The sequence below is a fragment of the Kryptolebias marmoratus genome, linkage group LG2 (assembly GCF_001649575.2).
Source record: "Kryptolebias marmoratus isolate JLee-2015 linkage group LG2, ASM164957v2, whole genome shotgun sequence".
Classification (NCBI taxonomy): domain Eukaryota; kingdom Metazoa; phylum Chordata; class Actinopteri; order Cyprinodontiformes; family Rivulidae; genus Kryptolebias; species Kryptolebias marmoratus.
The window spans coordinates 37,596,660-37,617,679 of record NC_051431.1 but is presented as its reverse complement, the minus strand read 5'-3'; the positions used below and the strand labels follow the sequence as shown (position 1 = coordinate 37,617,679).

The 21,020-nt window shown below is 39.2% G+C and overlaps 1 protein-coding gene across 4 annotated transcripts in view; it reads left to right on the top strand.

The window, feature by feature from the left end:
• llgl2 (LLGL scribble cell polarity complex component 2) overlaps positions 1-21,020 on the top strand; it is a 116,463-nt gene that overhangs the window by 88,807 nt on the left and 6,636 nt on the right. For 3 of the 4 annotated variants that reach the window (XM_037974537.1, XM_037974536.1, XM_017437881.3), the window contains exons 18-25: positions 10,545-10,692; positions 10,800-10,916; positions 11,015-11,181; positions 13,225-13,489; positions 13,576-13,726; positions 14,785-14,810; positions 14,986-15,033; positions 15,340-15,382. In XM_037974537.1, coding sequence (XP_037830465.1) covers positions 10,545-10,692; positions 10,800-10,916; positions 11,015-11,181; positions 13,225-13,489; positions 13,576-13,726; positions 14,785-14,810; positions 14,986-15,033; positions 15,340-15,382 — 965 coding nt within the window. The remainder of the gene's footprint in view (positions 1-10,544; positions 10,693-10,799; positions 10,917-11,014; positions 11,182-13,224; positions 13,490-13,575; positions 13,727-14,784; positions 14,811-14,985; positions 15,034-15,339; positions 15,383-21,020) is intronic. The other variant, XM_017437882.3, reaches the window with a different exon arrangement.

The following is a 21,020-nucleotide window of genomic DNA, read 5'->3' as shown; positions in this document are numbered from 1 at the left end:
TGTTCCTCTCCCAGTGTAGATCTCGGTTCACTATCATTTTATCTCAAGGACTGTGTCACCAACCTGGGGGTGAAGTTTGACTCTGATTTTTAAATTTGAAAAACAGATCAGCAGTGTTGTTCAGAAAAGTTTTTATCAGCTTCGTCAAATATCAAAGGTCAAACCAATCCTAACAAGATCTGACCTTGAGAAATTAATCCATGCTTTTATTACAGCTCGTCTCGACTACTGTAATGCACTGTATGTAGGCATTAGCCAGACCTCTCTAGCCCGTCTGCAGCTTGTTCAGAACTCTGCTGCTCGTTTGTTAACTCGGACCCGTAGGCGCGAGCGCAATACTCCCATCTTGGCGTCCCTTCATTGGCTCCCTGTGCACTACAGAATTAATTTTAAGTTCCTGTTATTTGTTTTTAAATGCTTGAACAACTTGGCCCCACCATATCTATCTGAGCTGCTTCAGCTTTACTGCCCGCCCAGATCCCTAAGATCAGCTGATCAGTCACTGCTGACAGTCCCCAAAACTAGGCTGAAGCTCAGAGGTGACAGAGCATTTGCTGTTGCTGCTCCCAAGCTCTGGAACAATTTACCCCTGAGTGTCAGACAGGCCTCCTCTCTTCCTGTCTTTAAATCTCTTTTAAAAACACACTTTTATACTTTGGCTTTTAACACACCGTGAGTTTTGTCTTTCTTGGCACCTAAAACATACCTGCTGTGGACCCGTATGTGTATGTCTCTTTTTATCTATTTATCTTTTTTATCTGTTTATTTGTTTTATCTATCTATTGTACAGCACTTTGGCTACCCCTGTGGTTCTTAAAATGTGCTATATAAATAAAGTTGATTGATTGATAAATATATGAATAAATATATTATGAATGCCATTGTTTTATTAGATCATTCAGAGCAATCTACAAATTAGTTTTGGTTTTCCTTTTAGCACAAAGCTTAAAATGTTTTTCACTTAAAGAGAGCAGAAGATCAGTGTCTCTCTGTCTCCTTTGCCGTCTGCAGCTGTCTGTGTGTAGGTAACTTATTGTCTTCATCTCAAATCTGTTAGTTCAGATTTACTTTTATAAATGTTACCAAAAAACATTAGCTCAATGTATGTGAGCACTGCTAATCAGGAGTCACCTGTCTGGGGAAACTCCCAGTTTGATGCTCCGTATCTTGATGCAGTCCAGTTTTCAGAAAATTTAAAACTATGAAATATGAAATCTTTAATTTTAGTAGTAATGTCAAAAATAACAGATGGTGCACCTTTATATTACTTTAGCAACTAAACATTTTGATTCAGTAACAGAGAAACAGCAGAAGAATCTGCTCAGAGGTGTCCCCAGCAAACAATATGAAATAAATATATGTGAAATACATTTGTACATCTGATGAAAAATTACATATAATACAAGTGTCTACCAACAAATTGAGGTGGAAGAAATCCTACAGAAATTGCTTTTATAAACAAATTAAATATAAAAGAAATAATATTTGCTGTGTTTTCTTTTATTTCTCATTGTGCCTCAGCTGGCCGCATGTCACTGATTAGTACTTGTATTGGTACTCGGTTTTGGCAAGTATTCAAATGTAAGAACTTGTACTCTGTTTATAAATATGTCTTATTGGTGCATCCCTACAGATCATAGGTGTACCTGTTACAACTGTCCCCAATCTTTGACAGCAATTCTAAAAGTCCAGACTTTATTCCAGATCCAGACCAAACAACAACATGTCAGTCTGGACTCAGCTCACTTGTTAGATTATCAGTCAGTGTACAGTGCAGCTGCAGTAACAGCAATAAATGCAAATCACAGCTGAAGTCAGAAGTACGGGAAACTTTGGCCTCTATCTGTGTCATTATCAGAAACTAAAGCAGCGGAAAAAAAGTGTTGTCACATCACCATGTAGTTATCTAATAGATGTGCAAAGAAAATAAATGTAGACCTAAAAAAACTAAGTTTTCAAACATGATTGGACAGAGAAATATGCATTTACTTTGTCCTTACTGTGTCCAGTTTTACATTAGGGTTGTGCGATTGGAGGAATATATTAACCATCAGCAACTGGAGTCCATCAGGCAGGTTTTTTTTTTTTTTTTTTTTGAGAAGGACATCTTCTGCTTTACTTCAGCTAGTTTAACTTTCACTCTCGATTCCAAACCTAGTAATACACCTTGCTATTGGTGCGCAGTCTACCTTGTTTAATTCCAGCAGCTCTGTCTTCCTGTCAGGTGTTGGTCCAGTCCGACGTCGGACACCTGGCTAAGTGACTTGGGACATCGACGATGTTTTATTGCTCAGCAGAGATCTGTGGGATTTGTTTGTTCAAATTAACAGTAATTTTGGTGAAAACTTAATCTTATAACATACTAGAAGCCCTCAGAGAGCACAAACCTGGGAAGGCCACAGAAAAAAAAAAAAAACTGTGGCCCCGTTCATATTCTGGATTACCATTAAAATTCAATTCATTGTTTTTTGACAACCTCAACATTTCCTGAACATTTTATCTAAATCTGTTCATTAGTCTTAGGTGATCTTGCTATTTTCCTTGGTGGATGTAACAAAAGAGTCACATGTAGAAACATTTTTAATAAAGGGGTCAACTGTGACCTTGACCTTTGACCCCCATGAATTTTGAAATTAACAGGCATCATTCATATTGAACCCAAGCATTTTGGTTTCTTATATTTGATACTCAGTAGTACTACAAGAAGTTAGATAGTGCCATTCCACCCAGAGCTTTGGCCTCTGTAAGACTTTATGCACCAAATAAAATCCAGAATGATCTTACAGAAAAAAGCCAGAGAGAAAAAAATACATTGAAATGGATATAAGAAGCATTGGAAAATATTCATTTTGACAGCATTATTTCTAGCTGCCACAGAAATGTTTAGGAGGGGCCATCACTCAAAATCAAATAAATTTTTATTACCAAGATAGATTTTTTTTTTTTTATATAAAGATTACCCATTTTGTCAGCTTTGTACACTTCAAGATATACGAAACCAGAATTTGAGTGGATACTCTTTTTGCGTCCCTGATAATAACAAATATGTTAATTTTGCAAAGATTAAGTTTATATCCATAAATTTTACCAGATGCTTCTAGGTCTTAAGTTGAGTCCTGAACTTTGACTGTCTCCGGGTCCAAATTCTTCTGACGTTTTTTTTTTTTTAACTTTATTTTTATTTATTTTTAACAACAACACATTTCCACAGTCACATTCATCCAGCAGATTTTCTGACAAATGTAGTAGTGAATACGCAACAACAGAGTGAAATCAAAAGGCAGATAAAAGCAAAGTAAAATAAATACAAAACTCATGATTAAATCCCTTCTGAGATAGGATAGTCCACACATTCTTAAACGTGATGATATTTTAACCCGACCCAAAAGTATACAGTGAGTGTAAAAGGGCAATCCTGTAGATGTGTCATTGAATTAATAAGGGCATGACAGGGCTCCACCTCATATTAAGAACTGTTTTTTGAAACCTTAGGGAATATGTAATTTTTTCCATCAAATAGATGTCCCAGACTTTTTGTGTCCATATGTTATATGTAGGAGGCTCTGGCTTTAGCCATCTGATAGTGATAAATTTCAAAGCTGCTGTGAGCAAAACATTTAGAAGATATCTATGATCCTTCTTGTCTATTCCATCGGGTGTTGCTCCCAAAACTGCCACCAGGGTGGTCTTCGGAATATCTCTCCTGAAAATTACCTTGAGAGCTTCAAAAATCTCCTCCCAGAATACATTTAGTTTAGGACAAGACCAAAAGATATGCATATGATTTGCGTTCTGCGTTCCGCAGTTTCTCCAGCATGAGTTGGGTTGTGTTGGGCCCATTTTAGTAGTTATTGCTGGCGTTCTGAAAAACCGGACTATTACTTTCCATTTCAAGGATTCAAGGAAACTTTATTGTCATTCGCATCACATGTGGCACATGAGGTGGAACGAAATTGTGAACCACGGTCCCAGCTTACATCTAATATAAATTTAAAAATATAAAACAGAAAAAAATAAACATAAAAAAGATAAGGTAAAAGGTATGAGCGGTAGCAGCACATGAACAATATAAGAACAATATAAGAATATAAGAATTTGAATTAATTTGAATTCTCTCCATATATTAGAACTTGTTGTTAATTTTGCTTCAGTACATATTTCTTTTCATGCGTCCCCTGTTATTGGTTCCTGCAATTCAGTCTCCCATTTATGCTTTGTTTGTGGAATCATACTCATTCATAGACAGAAACAGGTTATATACTTTGCTGATTACTTTTTTATTTCCCTCCCCCCTTTGCATGTCCATTAGGAAATTTTCTATAGGTGTAGGTTCATGAAGTTTAGTCCAATTGTTGTGTGTTGTCACAAAGGTTCTGAGTTGTAAGTATCTATAGAAGTCCTTATTAGGGAGATCAAATTCACTTTTCACCTGCTCAAAGGTTTTGAAATTTACCTCTTTAATTAATTGATGGATATGAGATAGTCCATAATTAGACCTGTTTTTAAACCCAGAATCTAAATTGTTTGGTGCAAACGTCTTCATAAATCCTATACTTGTTAAGGGTGAGATCTGTTTTGATAACTTAAAGACCGATTGTATTTTGTTCCAAATTTTGAGGATGTTTTTTGTCCAGATTGACATTTCCTTTACCAGAGCATCTAAGAAAGGTAATGTTTGCAGTGGTACTGAGCACATGCTTTCCTCTATTTCCATCCATCGGGTATCCGTACTATTCTGTAGCCATACTAATAAGGATTTAAGTTGGGCAGCCCAGTAATAATATTTTAAGTTTGGAAGTTTAAGGCCCCCTTTGGGTTTAGATAACTGCAGAGTTTTTAGTCTGATTCTAGGGCGCTTTTTTGCCAAATGAAACCCGTTATCATTTTATCTAAGGTGTCAAAGGTGGACTTGGGAATCTCCACCGGCAGCATCTGGAATAGATAGTCTTGGTAGAACATTCATATGGATACTTTCAACGCGACCTATCAGAGAGATAGGGAGTGTATCCCAACGCCCCAAATCATTTTTAATGGCTCGTAGAAGTTTGCTATAGTTTGCCTCATAAAGGTCACATAAAGATGGAGGTATATAAATGCCCAAATATTTGATACCACTCTTGGGCCACTTAAATCCACTCTGTACTTTTGTGATATCTGAGATTGTGCCGTTTACATCCATAGCTTCCGTTTTTTCTATATTAATTTTGTAACCTGAGTAAAATCCATATTGAGAGATGAGCTCTTTTAGGTGGGGGATTGTTGATTTAGGTTCCGCCAAATACAATAAAACATCATCAGCATATGTACTTCCTTGTTAATTTCTGTTAAGTTCTAATGGAAACCTATCAGATCTAAAGCCGTTGACTTTAACTGCTGCCTGTGGAGAAGAGTAAAGTGTTTGCACCCAGTCAACAAAAAGTGGACCAAATCCAAAACGTTTCAGAGTATGAATTAGGTATTTCCAGGACACTTTGTCAAACGCCTTTTGGGCATCTAAGGATATGATTGCTGATTCAATCTTCCTTTCTTTTTGATCGCTTATTAAGTTTAGTAAGTGCCTTAGATTATCAGAACTGTACCTGCCTGCAATAAATCCTGTCTGATCGGGGTGTATGATTTGGGTGATGAATTTGTTAAGTCGTCTTACTAGGATTCCAGTAAGTATGCGTAAATCTGTGTTCAGCAGTGATATAGGTCTATAGGACTGGCAGTCTATAGGATCTTTGCCCTCTTTGTGAATTACTACTATGGTGGCTTCTGACCAAGACAGTGCCATAGTTTTGGATTTTAAAGCATGATGATATGCTTTTAATAGCAAGGGGGCCAGAAGATCTATAAAAGTTTTATAAAAGTCATTAGTATATCCATCTGGGCCTGGGCTTTTGTTGTTTTTGAGCGATTTAATTACCTGCTTGAACTCCCATCCCTAAATCTGTTGATCTAATTTCAAAGCCACCTCATCCGTTAAGTCGTTCAATTTTATCCATTATCCATTTTATCCTCCATTGTTTAGATGTTAGCCTCTGACCTATGTCCCATTTTAGTAAAACAGGTGCATGATCAGAAATGGTAATAGGTAATATTTCTATATCTACTATTCTATGCAGCTCTGACTTTGGGGTAAAGAAATAATCGATCCTAGAGTAGGATGCGTGCCTGCTTGAGTAGAAAGTGAAGTCTTTAGTTCTGGGAAACCTACTCCTCCATACATCTACAATTCCTGTCTCTATAATTTGATATTTAAGCATCCTACTCATTCTAGAGAGTGGGGTTTTTGGGGTGGGTAATCTGTCCAGTATTTGTGACAGATTACAGTTGAAGTCCCCGCCCAGCAGTAGGAGCCCAGTGCTGTGCTGTAATATTACCTTAAATAATGAATTTATGAATTCAGGTGCGTCCGTGTTGGGTGCATACACATTTACAAGTGATACTTCTATGCCATCAATTGTACCGTTAACCAATACATATCTTCCCTCTGTATCTTTATGTAGCAACGTTTGTGTGAAGTTAATCTGCTGGTGCAAGAGTATGATAACACTTTTTTTTGCCTGATCAGTGGGATGAGTAAAAAGCCTTATCTGCCCAAGATTTTTTTTAATTTTTCATGCTCTGTATCAGATAGGTGGGTTTCTTGCAAGAAAGCTATGTGACAATTAATTTGTTTTAATTGGTTCAATATTTTCTTTCTTTTGGTTGGGTTGTGAAGCCCTTTTACATTATAAGTTACAACTTTAAGTGGCCGTCCATTATCTCTATATGATCTATGTTTTGACCTCTCAGGTTATGTCATGAATGGCAACATACCCTTTATGCGTAACACTATCTTATCTGTGTGGGATCTAGGGAATATAGGTGCACAATGTACACAGAGCCAAATAGCGAAGGGTAAAGCAAAGTTTTGACAACTGTATCCAGCGGTTCTAGTCTTAACAAGATGAGTGCGAACAGGTAATGATGCAAAATGATAATAATAACAGAAGGAAAATAAGTTTGTGAAAATAATTTTCGCAGGATTCCCAGGGAACAGAGGGATCAAAACTAGAAAAACACAGAACAGGTAAATACTATGTTTAAGTACTTGGGACATAGTCTCCAGTGTGCAGTAGGTGCGCCTAGATATGTATACAAGGTGGGAAATAAACAAAAACCATAATGAAGTAAATAATATAGCCATGTAAACTTCAAATATACTGCACGAGCTCCTGCAAACCTTAAAAAAAGAAAAAAAAAGGATTTAAAGTAAAACAGCGTTTTTGCTATAGATGTCTTCATAACGCTTATAAAGAGAGCTGTGTGAGAGTTAGCCATAACAATGGAAATATTTTCTGATATTATTGTCTCTATGAGCGGGCAGTACCTTTATTCGGCTGTCTCTGTTGGGGTAATATTGTTCCGGACGTAGTCCATGGCTATTTTGGGGTCTCGGAACTCCTTTTCTTCGTTTTGATATGTAATCCGTAGTCGGGCCGGATAGAGGAGGCCGTAACGAACCTCCTTGTTGCCCCGCAGCGCTCTCCGTACCTCCGTGAAGGTGGCTCTCGCTCTGGCTATGCTGGCCGTGTAGTCTGGAAAGAAGGCGACACGGTGCCCGTTGTAAAAGAGCGGAGCTCCACCTCGGGCTCTCCTCAGGATCTCCGCCGCATCCCCGTCATGGTGTAACTTAGCGATGATGACTCTTGGTGTCTCGCGGTCCCTGGGTCTTCTCCCGGTGGGTGTGCGGTGTGAGCGGTCTACCTTTATGTCTCGGTCCATCTGCAGAACTTCTTTGATCATTTTTGCCACAGCTAGTGGGGAGCTGGAACCCGGGTGTTCTTCAATGCCCGCTATGCGGATATTGGACCTTCTCATTCTCCCCTCCAGATCTTCGCATTTCTCTTTGAGCATTGACATTTCTTTCTGCAAGCTTGTTACAGTGGACTGTAGTGAAGTGACTTCGTCTGACCACGTTGATAGGCCACCCTTTAACTCCAGAACGTCCGTCTTTATAATATCCACTTCAGCTTGGATGGTCTTTGAGCTGTTAGCAATTTCGGAGCGGACCGCTTGTAGTTCGGATCTTATAGCTTGAAAATCTTCCGCTAGTGCGCTTTTAAGTTCATCTTTTATCACCTTTGCAATTTCTCCTCTCAGTGATAATAAAATGTCTGCTTTCATTTCTTCATTACTCATATTTGGTCCTTTAGTTCCAGTGCCTGGTGGTGAGCCCGTGTCGCCGGTTGTCCGCTGTCTCGTGGTCCTAGCAGGCCTTACAGCATTAGCATTAGCATCGTTTCCGTATCTATACTTTTGCAGTTTTTCGGCCATTCAGGATAATTTTGTTCGGGTTGTCCAGCTGTTTTTGACCCTAAGGTTTTCTCTCCAGTTTTCCGACTAATATTAATGTAGTTAATGCTGTTTTTTCATGTAATTTTTACGGATTTTGCAGGAGCTCTAAAAAGTATGTCTTACGCCATATCTTGCTCACCAGTGCCCCCCTTCTGACGTTTTTTGATGACAAAGTTCAAAGCTAGGTCCTGGTTTCAAACTTGTGGGTCTTACCATTTGACATGGTGATGTTATTATTAAACCTTTATATTACTAGGAAAGAAATCCATTGAATATTAATCTCTTTAACAAGGATGTCCTGGCCAAGATGAGAAGCAGCACAATGTGCAAGGTGCAAACAAGCCATTATATTTACACAGTGGCGGGCGGTGCATTTCACACTTAGGCCTTCAGTGATGTCCAACTTAGTCAATAAATACCTTTCATTATGCCAGCATTTATAACACCAGGATTAAAATCAAAAAGGGCTATTATCCGATGCATTTTAAAAATCAACAAACCCGCATCAGCAATAAAACATATCTGGTATGCTACTGTCAAAACTAAATAAAATAAATAAAATGTTTGCACTCACCAAAACGGCTGTCCCCCCCAAAACTTTCCAAGAGAAGCTAGATCTGACAGCCGACCCCGAGCTTTCAACTCAAAATCCATTCTGGAACAGGTTAGCTAGCTCAGGGTCGGCTGTCCTCCTCTAACGAGATCTAGCTTCTCTTGGAAAGTTCGTCTTGAAAACAGGCTTGCCAGTATATCAGCAACCAAATCAACGTATTGCTGTCCTTCGGCCATTGTGGGTTAAAAAAGTTTTTAACCGTTAACAGTCCCGGGTGTGACTCTGTTGATCTGCATAGCACTGCGGTGGCTCAATCTAGTAAGTATCCATATCCAATCACAGGACGCGTAAATGTCACGTTCAACGTGAGGCTAGCTGGAGGGCCTTACTGACACAACTCGTGATCTGATTGGCTATCGCAACTATCTATCAACTGCATTTGCCCGTTCACTTACAGTGCACAGACGCCTGCATTGTTGATTCTGAAGGCCCAGGCAGATTTCATACAGCCTGGCAGCATAAGGTAGCTGAATTCTGATTGTATAAAAACTCTAACCTAAAAACAACAGCACTGGAAGGAGCATAATATGACATGAAGAGAATATGAATACTTTTAGATATCTAGGTAAAGTAAATTAAAAATTAAATTAAACTTTATCATAATTATGATCATGATTTCTGGTTATGTTAGGCCAGCAGAGAAGGCCTTGCTGGCCCTGACGGCCCACCACTGCATTTACAGTAATAATAACAGTAGCAGTAATATTAAAATATTTACAACAAAATATCAGATAAGACATAAAATACAATGCAAGTTTAAAAACAAAAACATCACAATTTGAGACCGTTAAACATTACAGGTGCAGGATGTGACTAAAACCTCTGACAGTTAGAAGAGACTCCAACCTCAACTTAAACTGCAGATGACACCAAGACCATGGGCCAAAATAGGACAAATGAATCTTTCCCGACTCTGTGTGCACAAAGAGTACCTTAAATTGTAGCTAGCTACTGGCCCTGAGACGGTGTGTGTTCTGGAGTGAATTGAACTTGGAGCAGATAGCCTATATGATGGTAATTTTCCTAAAATGGCTTTGCATATGAAAATATATCAAATCTTTATTCTTTGAATATTGAGTGAAGTAAATCCTGCAAGGGTATATCAAGTACAATGGTGAGTCGTTAAAGGTGAACCTGTTATATACCTCCGAGCAGCATGGTAAATGGAGTCAAGTTTAGCTAAGGTAGTGGGGGAAGTAAATCTATATATTGTCTCCGTAGTCCAGCTGTAATAAAAACAAACTTGTTACAAGCCGCTTACAGAAAGAAATAGAAAAACATGTTTTCAGTCTATACATGTGTAGAGTAGCTGGGTACCGGAGACCGAATATAATATTAGCACAACAATGGAGCTTTTCCTGTGCTAGGATGAAAGCAGCCCTCTGTCTGGCCACAGTTGGCCACAGTTTATTTTTCTGTTGTGTGGCAGGGGGAAGCGTCTCTAGCATGGCGCAGAATGGTATTCCTTGTTTGAAATTTTGTCAGTCTAATGACCATCATTCGTGGTGGCTCACCCTCCCTTAGTTCAGCACATAGTGTACAGTTCCTATACCTTGTTCCTGTACTTTGTGCTGTTTTTGAATCTCTGGGTTTCCTTCTGGTTAAGCTCCAGGAGGCGAATGCTCGTCTGGAGGCTGAACTGGCTGAGATGGAGCTGGCCCCTGTCCAGAGGAAGATAGAGGCTCGCTCCTCAGATGACTCCTTCACTGGCCTCGTACGAACACTCTACTTTGCAGACACCTTTCTCTCTGACAGTGAGTTTTTGCTACAGTTTTTTGACTGGAAACATTAAAAGCTTGTGTTCAGAAACCGGTTATTATACATGTTTTTCATGCATGGCTCTTGATTTTTTTTTTTCTAGGTTCACATAACACCCCCTCTCTGTGGGCGGGGACTAACGGCGGCTGTGTGTTTGCATACATGCTACGCGTTCCAGCTGTAGAGCACAGAGCAGATGAACCTGTCACTGCACAACCAGGTGAGTTCCAGACTTTGTGACCTTACTGTTACCCATCCTTTCACCGTTGGCATTTTCTTCTAATGTCTTTTTTTTTTTTTTTACCTTCATAATTCCAGCCAAAGAGATCCAGCTGATGCACCGCGCCCCTGTTGTTGGTGTAGTTGTGTTGGATGGTCATGGGGCTCCTCTCCCCGAGCCTCTGGAGGTGGCACATGACCTGGCTCGCTCGCCTGACATGCAGGGCTCACACCACCTGGTGGTCATATCCGAGGAGCAGTTTAAGGTCAGCTTAAACTCATGCTCAAATTGTTTCACACACAAATGATACCTCGATCCGGAGTGGGGACATGCAAGCCCAGCTCCAAAAAAGTTGTGGTGCCATGTAAAATGTAAATACAAACTAAATGTAAAAACTTTTGCATTTCAAAGCAACATTTTATTTGCTATTAAGTCTAGAAAAAAGTTGAAAGTGCTTAAAAAAAGTTGATAGTAACAGCACTTCTTCTAAAAGTTTAAACAAGACCATATTTATCATTTTGTATATCAGCAGTTGTCAAACCTTATATTCAAAGGTCCAAACCTGATTACTAGATAAAGTTGAAGGTCTGGAACGATTAGAGATAAGCAAATCATTTTGATTACATTTATTTAGAAGATAGACAAAAGAAACTGTTCTATTTGCCTACAGCTGTTTGCTTGTGAACTTTAGCTGCTCTAATTTAGGCTTAACATCCTATTGTGGTCTGTGTGACAACGATTGTCTCAAAGGACACATAACATATGGAGTCCAAACGATTGCAATGTTTAAAATTACTTGTAATAAAATGCCTGCTGCCTTGGGGCTAATTCCCTCTTCTTTACGCAGCTGAGGGAAAACACTCAGACAGCTTATGATTTGAAGAGTTGTAACATTTATTGCTGTTAATGCAGCTACTCTAAACATTTACTGATAGAAGTCCAGCCTTTTACAGCTAATTTTTGTCCATCTCAGTCTACCTTTCTTCACTCTCACACTGCACTTGCACACAGCCTCTCTTTCTCCATTGGTCATCCTGTGTATTCTCTCTTTCTCTCTGCGCGTACTCTTAAAGGAGCCACACCACTCTATGTTACTACAGTTGTGAACATAAGTTTCATTACATGATACCAATTCAATGAAATATAACATGTAAGCTGGGTCCAGATTGTCTTGTTCAGTCTGAATCTGGACTGTAGTTCAGACTGTATCTAGATTGACTTATTTGGTCAGTCCAGATCTGGACCGGAGTCTGGACTTGTTTAACTGGACATAGATATTGATGCAAATTACTATCTATTTAATTTCAATTTGTAGGATTGATTAATCAAAGTCTGGATGGACTAACATCTTTCCATACAGGGACAGAAGCAGAAAACACCAGCAGGACCCAAGGTGGTGGACTTTCTGTGTATATCATCAATCACTTGTGTAATTGGTAGACCTGCTCATTCACAACTGATGAAATGTTGGTCCTTATACCAACCTTCACAGCCACTTTGATTATATATAAGAATTCCTTCCAGTCCTAACGCCCAGTAGGCTCTGGGTGAGATGTCTGATACTGTCAATGACATTAAAATGAATAATATTGTAATCACAATTATTGAACATGACTATTCATTAAGTTTGGAAACACATTTTCCACACTGAAAAACAGAATTATCTTAACATGAATTTTTTCCTTGATAACTTCCTGTTGAGCTTTCACTGAAAATAATTGACAAAATATTTATTTAATTGTAGGTTACTGTATAAAATAATTAAATAACACAAATAAAATTAACTGTATAGTCATCCATTCATCTATCTACCGCTTATCTGTGGTTGGGGTCACAGGGATAACAGGTTCAGAAGGGAAACCCAGACATCTCTCTCCTCAGCGACATTCTCCAGATCCCAAGGCATTCCCAGGCCAAAGAGGATCTATAATCCTTTCAGTGAGTTCTGGGTCTGTCCCAGGGTCTCCTCAGTGAATCATGCGTAGAAAACCTTCAAAGGGTGGTGTCCACAAAGCATCCTAATCAGATGCCCGAACCACCTCAGCTGATTCCTTTCATTTTGGAGGAGCAGCTGCTCTACTCTGAGCTGCTCTGGGATTTTTGTGGTCATGATTTTTAATTTGTGACCATAGGTGATCTTCTTTAACACAAAGGTAACAGAGTTCAACTGAGATATGATTGTGTTTTGGGAATGTTTACCACTGGGTTGAGATTAATTTGAATTTGAAATATCTTCTGCTTGCAATCTGAAGTGGACTTTAGATTTGACCTGCTTGTGTTGTTGACAGTCATGTTGCTCTGTGTGCAGGTGTTCACACTGCCAAAGGTGAGCTCTAAGATGAAGCTCAAGCTGACAGCTGTGGATGGTTCCAGGGTTCGGAGGGTGGGGGTGGCCTGGTTTGGCAGCAACTGCAAAGAGGACTACAGTGAGAGCGGTCTGATTTTTCTGACCAATCAGGGTGATGTACATGTGGTGTCACTGCCACATGTGAAGATGCAGGTTCAGTACCCATGTATCCGGCGGGAGGATGTGAGCGGAATTGCCTCATGTGTCTTCACCAAGCATGGCCAGGGTAAACAGGCACCAGGCTGCAGACTGCTCGTTTTCTGCTCTGAGTGTTTTGACACCTCTCACCGCTGTCCTGCTATCCTCTGTCAGGCTTCTACCTGATCTCTCCATCGGAGTTTGAACGCTTCTCCTTGTCCACTCGCTTCGTGGTGGAGCCTCGCTGTCTGGTGGAAGTGCCACTTCATTTAGACTCATCTAACCCCCACCGTGCAGAACCTGGTGGAGCTACATCTGCTCACAGGTACACACCTCTTCTTATTGATACCTGCTACAGAAACGCATTACAAGCCATGCAGTGAGGCACCTATTATCCACCTCCAAACGGTTCTCTTTAGTTATATTTTAATCTACTTTAATGTGGCCCGAACAGAAGAGTGCACCGACACATTATACTGGATACATCAAAACAAGCAGCTTGGGTGCAGGATGTGTGCACTTTTGGGAGTATTTGGAGTTACCATGGCAATGACAAAAATGAAACCCCATAGGATTGAATGGGGAAATCTTTAAATTCTTTTGAACCTTTGTGCTCTTTCAAATACCTCATGAAGCCAGCCATCCATTTTATTTACCCATAGTTTCCTGTCTTGGTTGTGGGGAGGTGGATACCATGCAAGTCCATCACTGGGACATATAGACACAAAGAAGTCAAACAGCCATTCTCACTCACACCTAGGAACAATTTAGAGTTACCAATTAACCTAACATGCATGTGTTTGGTCTGTTGGAGGAAACTGTGAAACTCGGAGAAAACCCATATATGCATGGGGGAAAAAAAGCTTGGAGGCGATCCTGTGTTGTGCCACCCTCATGAACCATTGAATGAAATTTAAAGAAACTTAACAGAAAGCAGTCTTTAAAGGGTTAACCTAATTCAAGGTGACTGCCGCTGTCTTTATTAAACCTGACCTGGCTATAACACAATTAATTTTAGAGATGCTAAGCTAAAATTTGGTGTGATGGTAGTTGGCAGTCATTTCCAACACATACTTTTTTTGTTAAATTCAAGATGGCCACCACATGTACCTTGGCAAATGGCTGTAGCTCAGTGAGTTTTACAGATATTGAGCCAAAATGTGGTGTGGTAGTAGCTATAATTCAGTAATTCTGAACACATACTGAGTACTAACAGATTGCTAAATTCTAGTTTAAATTTAAGATGGCTGCCACAGGTAAATGCACCATGTTGCAAGCACCATCAAAATTTCTTCAGGAATTGTTTTAGTTTGTTTTATTCTTGGATTAAGTTTTCCCAGGAAATAATCAAATGTTGCCTTTTTTTGTTGTTGTTGTTTTCAGAACCACACAACACAGTGAGGATGCAGGTAAAATGTCTTTTTGCTGTTGTTGTTTTTGATATTTTAATCTGCATGTGCATCCAGCTTAGATACTGCTGCATGTTCAGATGTAGTGTTCTGTTGTTGTGCTGATTTAAACACAACCCTTATTTGTGTCTGTCCTGCTGTCATATGTCCTCTGTCTGCTGCCTGTGTGTTCCAGAAAGTGCAGCTAGATGCGTTATGGAGCATGCTTTGCTGAATGATGAGAGTGAGTACTCAAAAGCAGAACGTAATGAAACGCAGATCTGAAAAGTCTTCAAAACAGACTTGTCTGTGTCTGTAGTCTCATTTCAGTTCTTATTGCATCATGTGCTGCCTTTAACTGGTATGTCAGCTTTCTGCTCCCATTATCATCAGACACAGCCTCCATAACTGTCTGGGAACCAGAACTAATGAGGTCCCACACAGGACTGCGGTTAGCAGCATCCTCCTCTGACAGAGCTGCTGCTGCACATCTAATGTTTCATGTGCAGAGAACAGTTTGGTTACATCTGTGACTTTTTCTTTCTTACAGAGGTTCTTCAGGAGATCCAGAAGTCACTAGAAGGCGATCAGACGTAAGTAAGAGTTCCACATGAGCTGTTCTCATGTGGATAATAGTCACCTGTGATGGATCCTGCTCAGTTTAGCTTAGTTCATTAGAGCATTTAACATCTCTGAAAGAGAAACAAAGTCCAACACTGAAGACCTGATTCACTAAAAGTATGGGGAGATTTCTTTCATTTGGTGAAATTAACAAGGTACAAAAGCAAACAACAAAGCACAGTATGTTTTAATTCTAACAATATAAAAGGAATTAGTTTGTGGTTTTAGAAGCTACATGTACAAATCGTACAATTTGATGTATTTTTATGTTTATTTTCTTCCCTTTTTGGAATGCATAGATTAAGTCAAGTCAAGTTTATTTTTATAGCATATTTCAGCAACAAGGCAGTTCAAAGTGCTTTACATCATAAAAACACAAAATTAAAAAGCCACCACAGTCATTTCCAAACTGCAGCTGTGCATTAAAAACATTGGTATTATCTTTATAAACTTATATTTGATGTCAAATACAATTTGTTCTTTATTCAGTGAGATCTTGTTTTGCTTCTGTACTTCATCTGTTCCAATCTGGATCTGACTGAGAAAGTGGTACAAAATGGCTGAGGTGATTACGATGTGGGTGAAGGTGGACAACAAAATAATGTGCATCTAAGAATACAGTTTTACAAGCTGCAAAGTAGCTGCCCGAAACATGGCATCTCAGCTCACTGGTCACTTCGTCACAAACACTCAATTCAGTGAGACAACAACTGAAGATATTTGTATTTTCTCTCAATTTTCCCACAATTTTGAGTTGCCAGGTAGTCTCCCAATAGTCACATCACAGGGAGATACCACTTTAAACTGATGCCTGCATATAATTACTGTTGTTTGCTTATGATTCTAATCCTGAGTAAATGATGGAGACAAATGATGCCCAAAACTTGGAGCTAAAGCCAGGTGCTGTGCAGTTTTAGTGAATCAGGCCTTCAAAGTCCTTAAGGAGTGCTTTGTCTGGCAGTCCTTGCATGGATTACGTTTTCTTTTTTTTTCCCTACCAGTGCTGCATTCAGTATGTGAACTTTTCTTCAGTTTTTCTGCAAACAAAACATGGAAACAAAAATATTTACTAAGCTGTAATAAAATCTAAACAGATCTACAAACGATTGATTTTTATATGCTTGAGTCTGGCACCCTTCATTATTTTCAAGAGAAACACAGCTGGTCTTGTATGAGATAGAACAGGTAGCAAAAACAGGATAATTATCTATAATTCCATGTTCTGAAATGTTTTTAAATCTGCTAATATGGTGTAAACTTAAAAAAAACCCATATTTGTTTCAAAACACCAATAAGATGAAGACAAAACAAGGCCTTATTTTTGGATGTTGAATTATGAAACCCTTCAAAGGGATTCTTTTTTTTAACATTAGCTTGGATTTAACTAATATGTTTAATATATAGTGGATTGCAAAAGTGTTCACCCCCATAGTATTCTATTTTGTTGCTTTACAACCTGAAGCCTAAATGGATTTTTTAAATTACTAAATAAGAAAAAAAGAAAAGTTTTAAATCATTTAAAAAAAATATTAAACTGAAAAGTGTTATGTGCATATGTATTTACCACTACCTGCAGCAGTTCCAGCATCAAGTCTCTTCAGATTTGTCTCCATGATCCTGGTCCATCCTAAAACATTAAAAAAAAACAAAACAACTTCTATTCTGTAGTTGAAGCTTACCATCCGAGGAGCTTTATCAATTAAGAAAACAGTGGAGAGTTCTAAGTTTTTCAACTGCATGTGATGTTCTGTTATGTAAGATAGATTAACATCCAGATTAAACTCTTCCATCCTAAGGACAAAACACCCAAACACAAACTGAGCGGTGCGGTGTTTGCAATTCAGTTCAGCTAGGAATGTTCAGAAATCTACAGAAATCTAGGCATTTTAGCCCGCAACAATCACAAAAAATTCCCACGAAATCCTGGAGGGACTGTACTATCACAAACGGTAGCCATTGTCCCAGAGTGTTATTTAATACTATTAATTCTGTTTTAAACCCACCCATCTTTGTCTTACCTGATGCTACAGCCTCTTTGTGAGAAGTTTCTTTCCTTTTTTATTGATAAAGTTGCATCTGTTAGACAAGCAATAGGTACATCCACTCATTCTGTCCCAGAGTTTTCTTTTATTTTTGCTAGTTCTGCTTTCTTTGACCAGTTTGAACCAGTGTCCTTTTCCCTGTTGGACAAAATTGTTAAATCCATTAAACCCACTAACTGCCCCACTGATATTCTTCCTACAAGACTATTGAATGAGGTTTTTAACATTATTGGTCCTTACTTTCTTTCTTTTTTCAACTCTTGTCTGAGCCTCGGATTTATGCCCTCTGTTTTTAAACATGCAACAGTCTGCCCTCTTCTCAAAAAAACGAATTTTGATCCTATGGTTTTATCAAATTTTAGACCTATTTCTAATTTACCTTTTTTATTCAAGGTTTTAGAGAAAATTGTTCTTTTACAAATTCAGCCTTTTCTGGAGAATAGTGAAATCCCGGCTAAATTTCAGTCTGGTTTTAGATTACGACAGCACTGAATCTGCATTATTGAGGGTTCATAATGACCACTCAATCAGTGGATTCGGGGTGCCCAATAGCCCTGGTGCTCCTTGACCTTACAGCGGCCTTTGATACTATTGACCATTCTGTTCTTTTATCACGTCTCCATGATTTGGTTGGGATCTGTGGTACAGCTTTGAAGTGGTTCACTTTTTATTTAGCTGACAGAACCTTTTCCATCTCGCTCAATGGTTTCTCTTCCTCTACAGCCCCTCTTTTATATGGGGTGCCCCAAGGTTCCATCTTGGGCCCTCTGCTCTTCTCCTTGTATTTGCTGCCACTTGGATCTATTATAAGTCACTATAATATCTATTTTCATTTCTATGCAGATGATTTACAGATTTATTTGCCACTAAGGCCTGGATCTAGTAATCCAACGCTTTCTCTCCTTGACTGCATTTCTGCAATTAAACACTGGCTACAGGAGAACCTTTTGCTTTTAAATGAATGTAAAACGGAATGGATTTTATTTAGTGACAAAGCTGCAACTGGCCTTGGAAATATGAACATTAACTTTTACTTCCCGAGCTTTCTTAAGAAATTATACCATTGCGTCTTACGGAACACCTTTGGGGAGCATGAACCGTCCTGACAACTTTCGACTCGGTCCGCTTGCTGAGAGACGCGGCAAAACCACTCTGGCGGGACGTCGGGATAGGGGTGGAGCATGGAGGCTTGGAACCCGTTGATAACTGCTTGCAGTTCTAGTTTTACATTTATTATTGTTCTGTCATAAATTTGTAAAATGGAACAAGCTTTTTAAATTTAAATGGATATTAAAGCATAATATTATTATTTATTTATTTTTTTTCTATTTAAATGCAAACATTGGTCTCATATCATGCAGTGAAACTAACAGAATAATCAGCTTGGGAAAAGAAGCTTGATGATAAAATTCCTTACTTTATCTCTAAGGCTGAACCTGGTCATGCTATAGAAGAAGCTCATTTCAGCAGCTTGAATCCAGAATCCAGGATCCAAGTGGTGCAAGGTATAACCTGGACAGGTCACAAGTCTATCACGGGGTCGGTCACACAGAGACAAATGAGACAGATAACCATTCACCTTCTCACTCACACGTAGGGACAATTTGGAGTTTACACAAACACAGAAGTTAATATTTCTATCTTTATTAGGACAGACATTGTGTCCTGCTCTCCTTGTGTGTGTCCAACAAAATTTAGCAGTAAGCCTAACTCCAGTCGAATAAATACGTGAGTCAAGATGTAGCTTCCTTAGCTCCAATTTATTTAGATGAACCACGTACACTTTTGAAATGGAGTAAAACTGTAAGATAGAAACAAAATAGTTACTTTTAGCTTAGCGACATCAAAAGAAAGTTAAACACAGAAAATCTAGAAAATCATGCTTGCTTCAAAGTAAACCAACTTGAAACCATCTGCGTCAGCTATCGTAATCAAGTCTTACATTTACTATAAACATTCTCCACATATACACCTTAAATGAAATTCTACTCCTGAATATTAAATCAAAACTTAGAGATGGTGATGTTGATGGCATAAACAGAAAGCAGATTGCAGTGGATGAACTTCCTCACATGTAGCTGACTAAAAACTAACAAAGATGGCTGACTTCCTGTTACATGTCCAAGCTGACCTTCAAAATAAAGGATTTCACTAAATAGACTGAGATTAAACATTAAACACCTATCTTACAACAAATTAAAGGGCAGAACACTCTCCGCCTGGTATCTGTTAAGATGCCAAATATCAATGTTTAAATCAAACTTATAAACCTTTCAGTCTACATTCTTTAGAAGCATAACTTCTGTAACAGGCCTGAGAAATGTTTTGGCAACTCCATTCCTGACAACTTTGACCTCAATCCTGTGGACCTTGTCATCACTGCCTGGGAACGTGTCTGTTATGAGAGCCATGGGCCAATCATTGTGGCTTGTACGATCATCCTTCAGGAAAACAGCGTCTCCATTTTCAACATTGGGGCTTGACTCTTGCCATTTGTGACGAAATTGCAGTGTCTGCAGATATTCACTTTGAACTTGACGCCACTGTTGCTTATACAAGTCCTTCTCTGTGAGTGGCCCAGGAGGACGTAAATACTCTGCTTTTGAGTGAGAACCATTGTTTGGGTAAATATCTGAGGAATATCTGGATCTGAAGACACAGAAACTAGAGGTCTTGAGTTGATGATGGCAGTTACTTCTGCCATCAGGGTGCACAGAACGTCATGAAAGAAGTTGGAGGAAGGAGTATGCAACAACATTGAGTCTAAGATTTTCCTTGCAATTCCCACCATATGCTCCCACACACCACCCATGTGTGAAGAGTGAGGTGGGTTATAACACCATGTGCATCCTTGAGCGTTCATGTACCTCTGGACTTTATTTTCTGCCACCACTTTATGGAACTCCAGTTCTCTGCAATCACCAAAGAAATTGGCTCCACAGTCTGAGTGTAGTTGTTGAACAGGATTACGGATTGCAAAGAAACTTCTTAAGGCATTGATGAATGAAGAAGTGATTAAATAATCAATGACTTCTATGTTGACTGCACGTGTGCTCATGGAAGTGAAGAGTACAACCCAGCCCTTACTCTGAGCCATGCCGCCTCTTGCGAGCCTAGTTCTGTTTTTGTTTTTCCTGTTTTTACTTTGTTGTCATGTGTATTATTCTCTTTGTGAAGCACTTTGGCCACCAGTGCTCTGGTAGTATAAAGTGCTATAGAAATGAAATAAATGAAAAATATACTTGCGGTGTAGGTTAACAGCTGAGTCTTCAGGAAAAGACTCAGATGTTCACCTACACCTCAAGGATATGAGACACTCTTTTGAGGACCAAAATGTTTATATTTTGAACAGAGAAGACAGACAGTTTGAGAGGGGGGTTGAAGGAAGCCATCCATCCATCCATTCTCTTCCGCTTATCCGGGGTCGGGTCATGGGGGGAAGCAGCCTAAGCAGGGAGACCCAGACTTCCCTCTCCCCAGCCACTTGGGCCAGCTCCTCTGGGGGAATCCCAAGGCGTTCCCAGGCCAGCCGAGAAACATAGTCCCTCCAGCGTGTCCTGGATCTTCC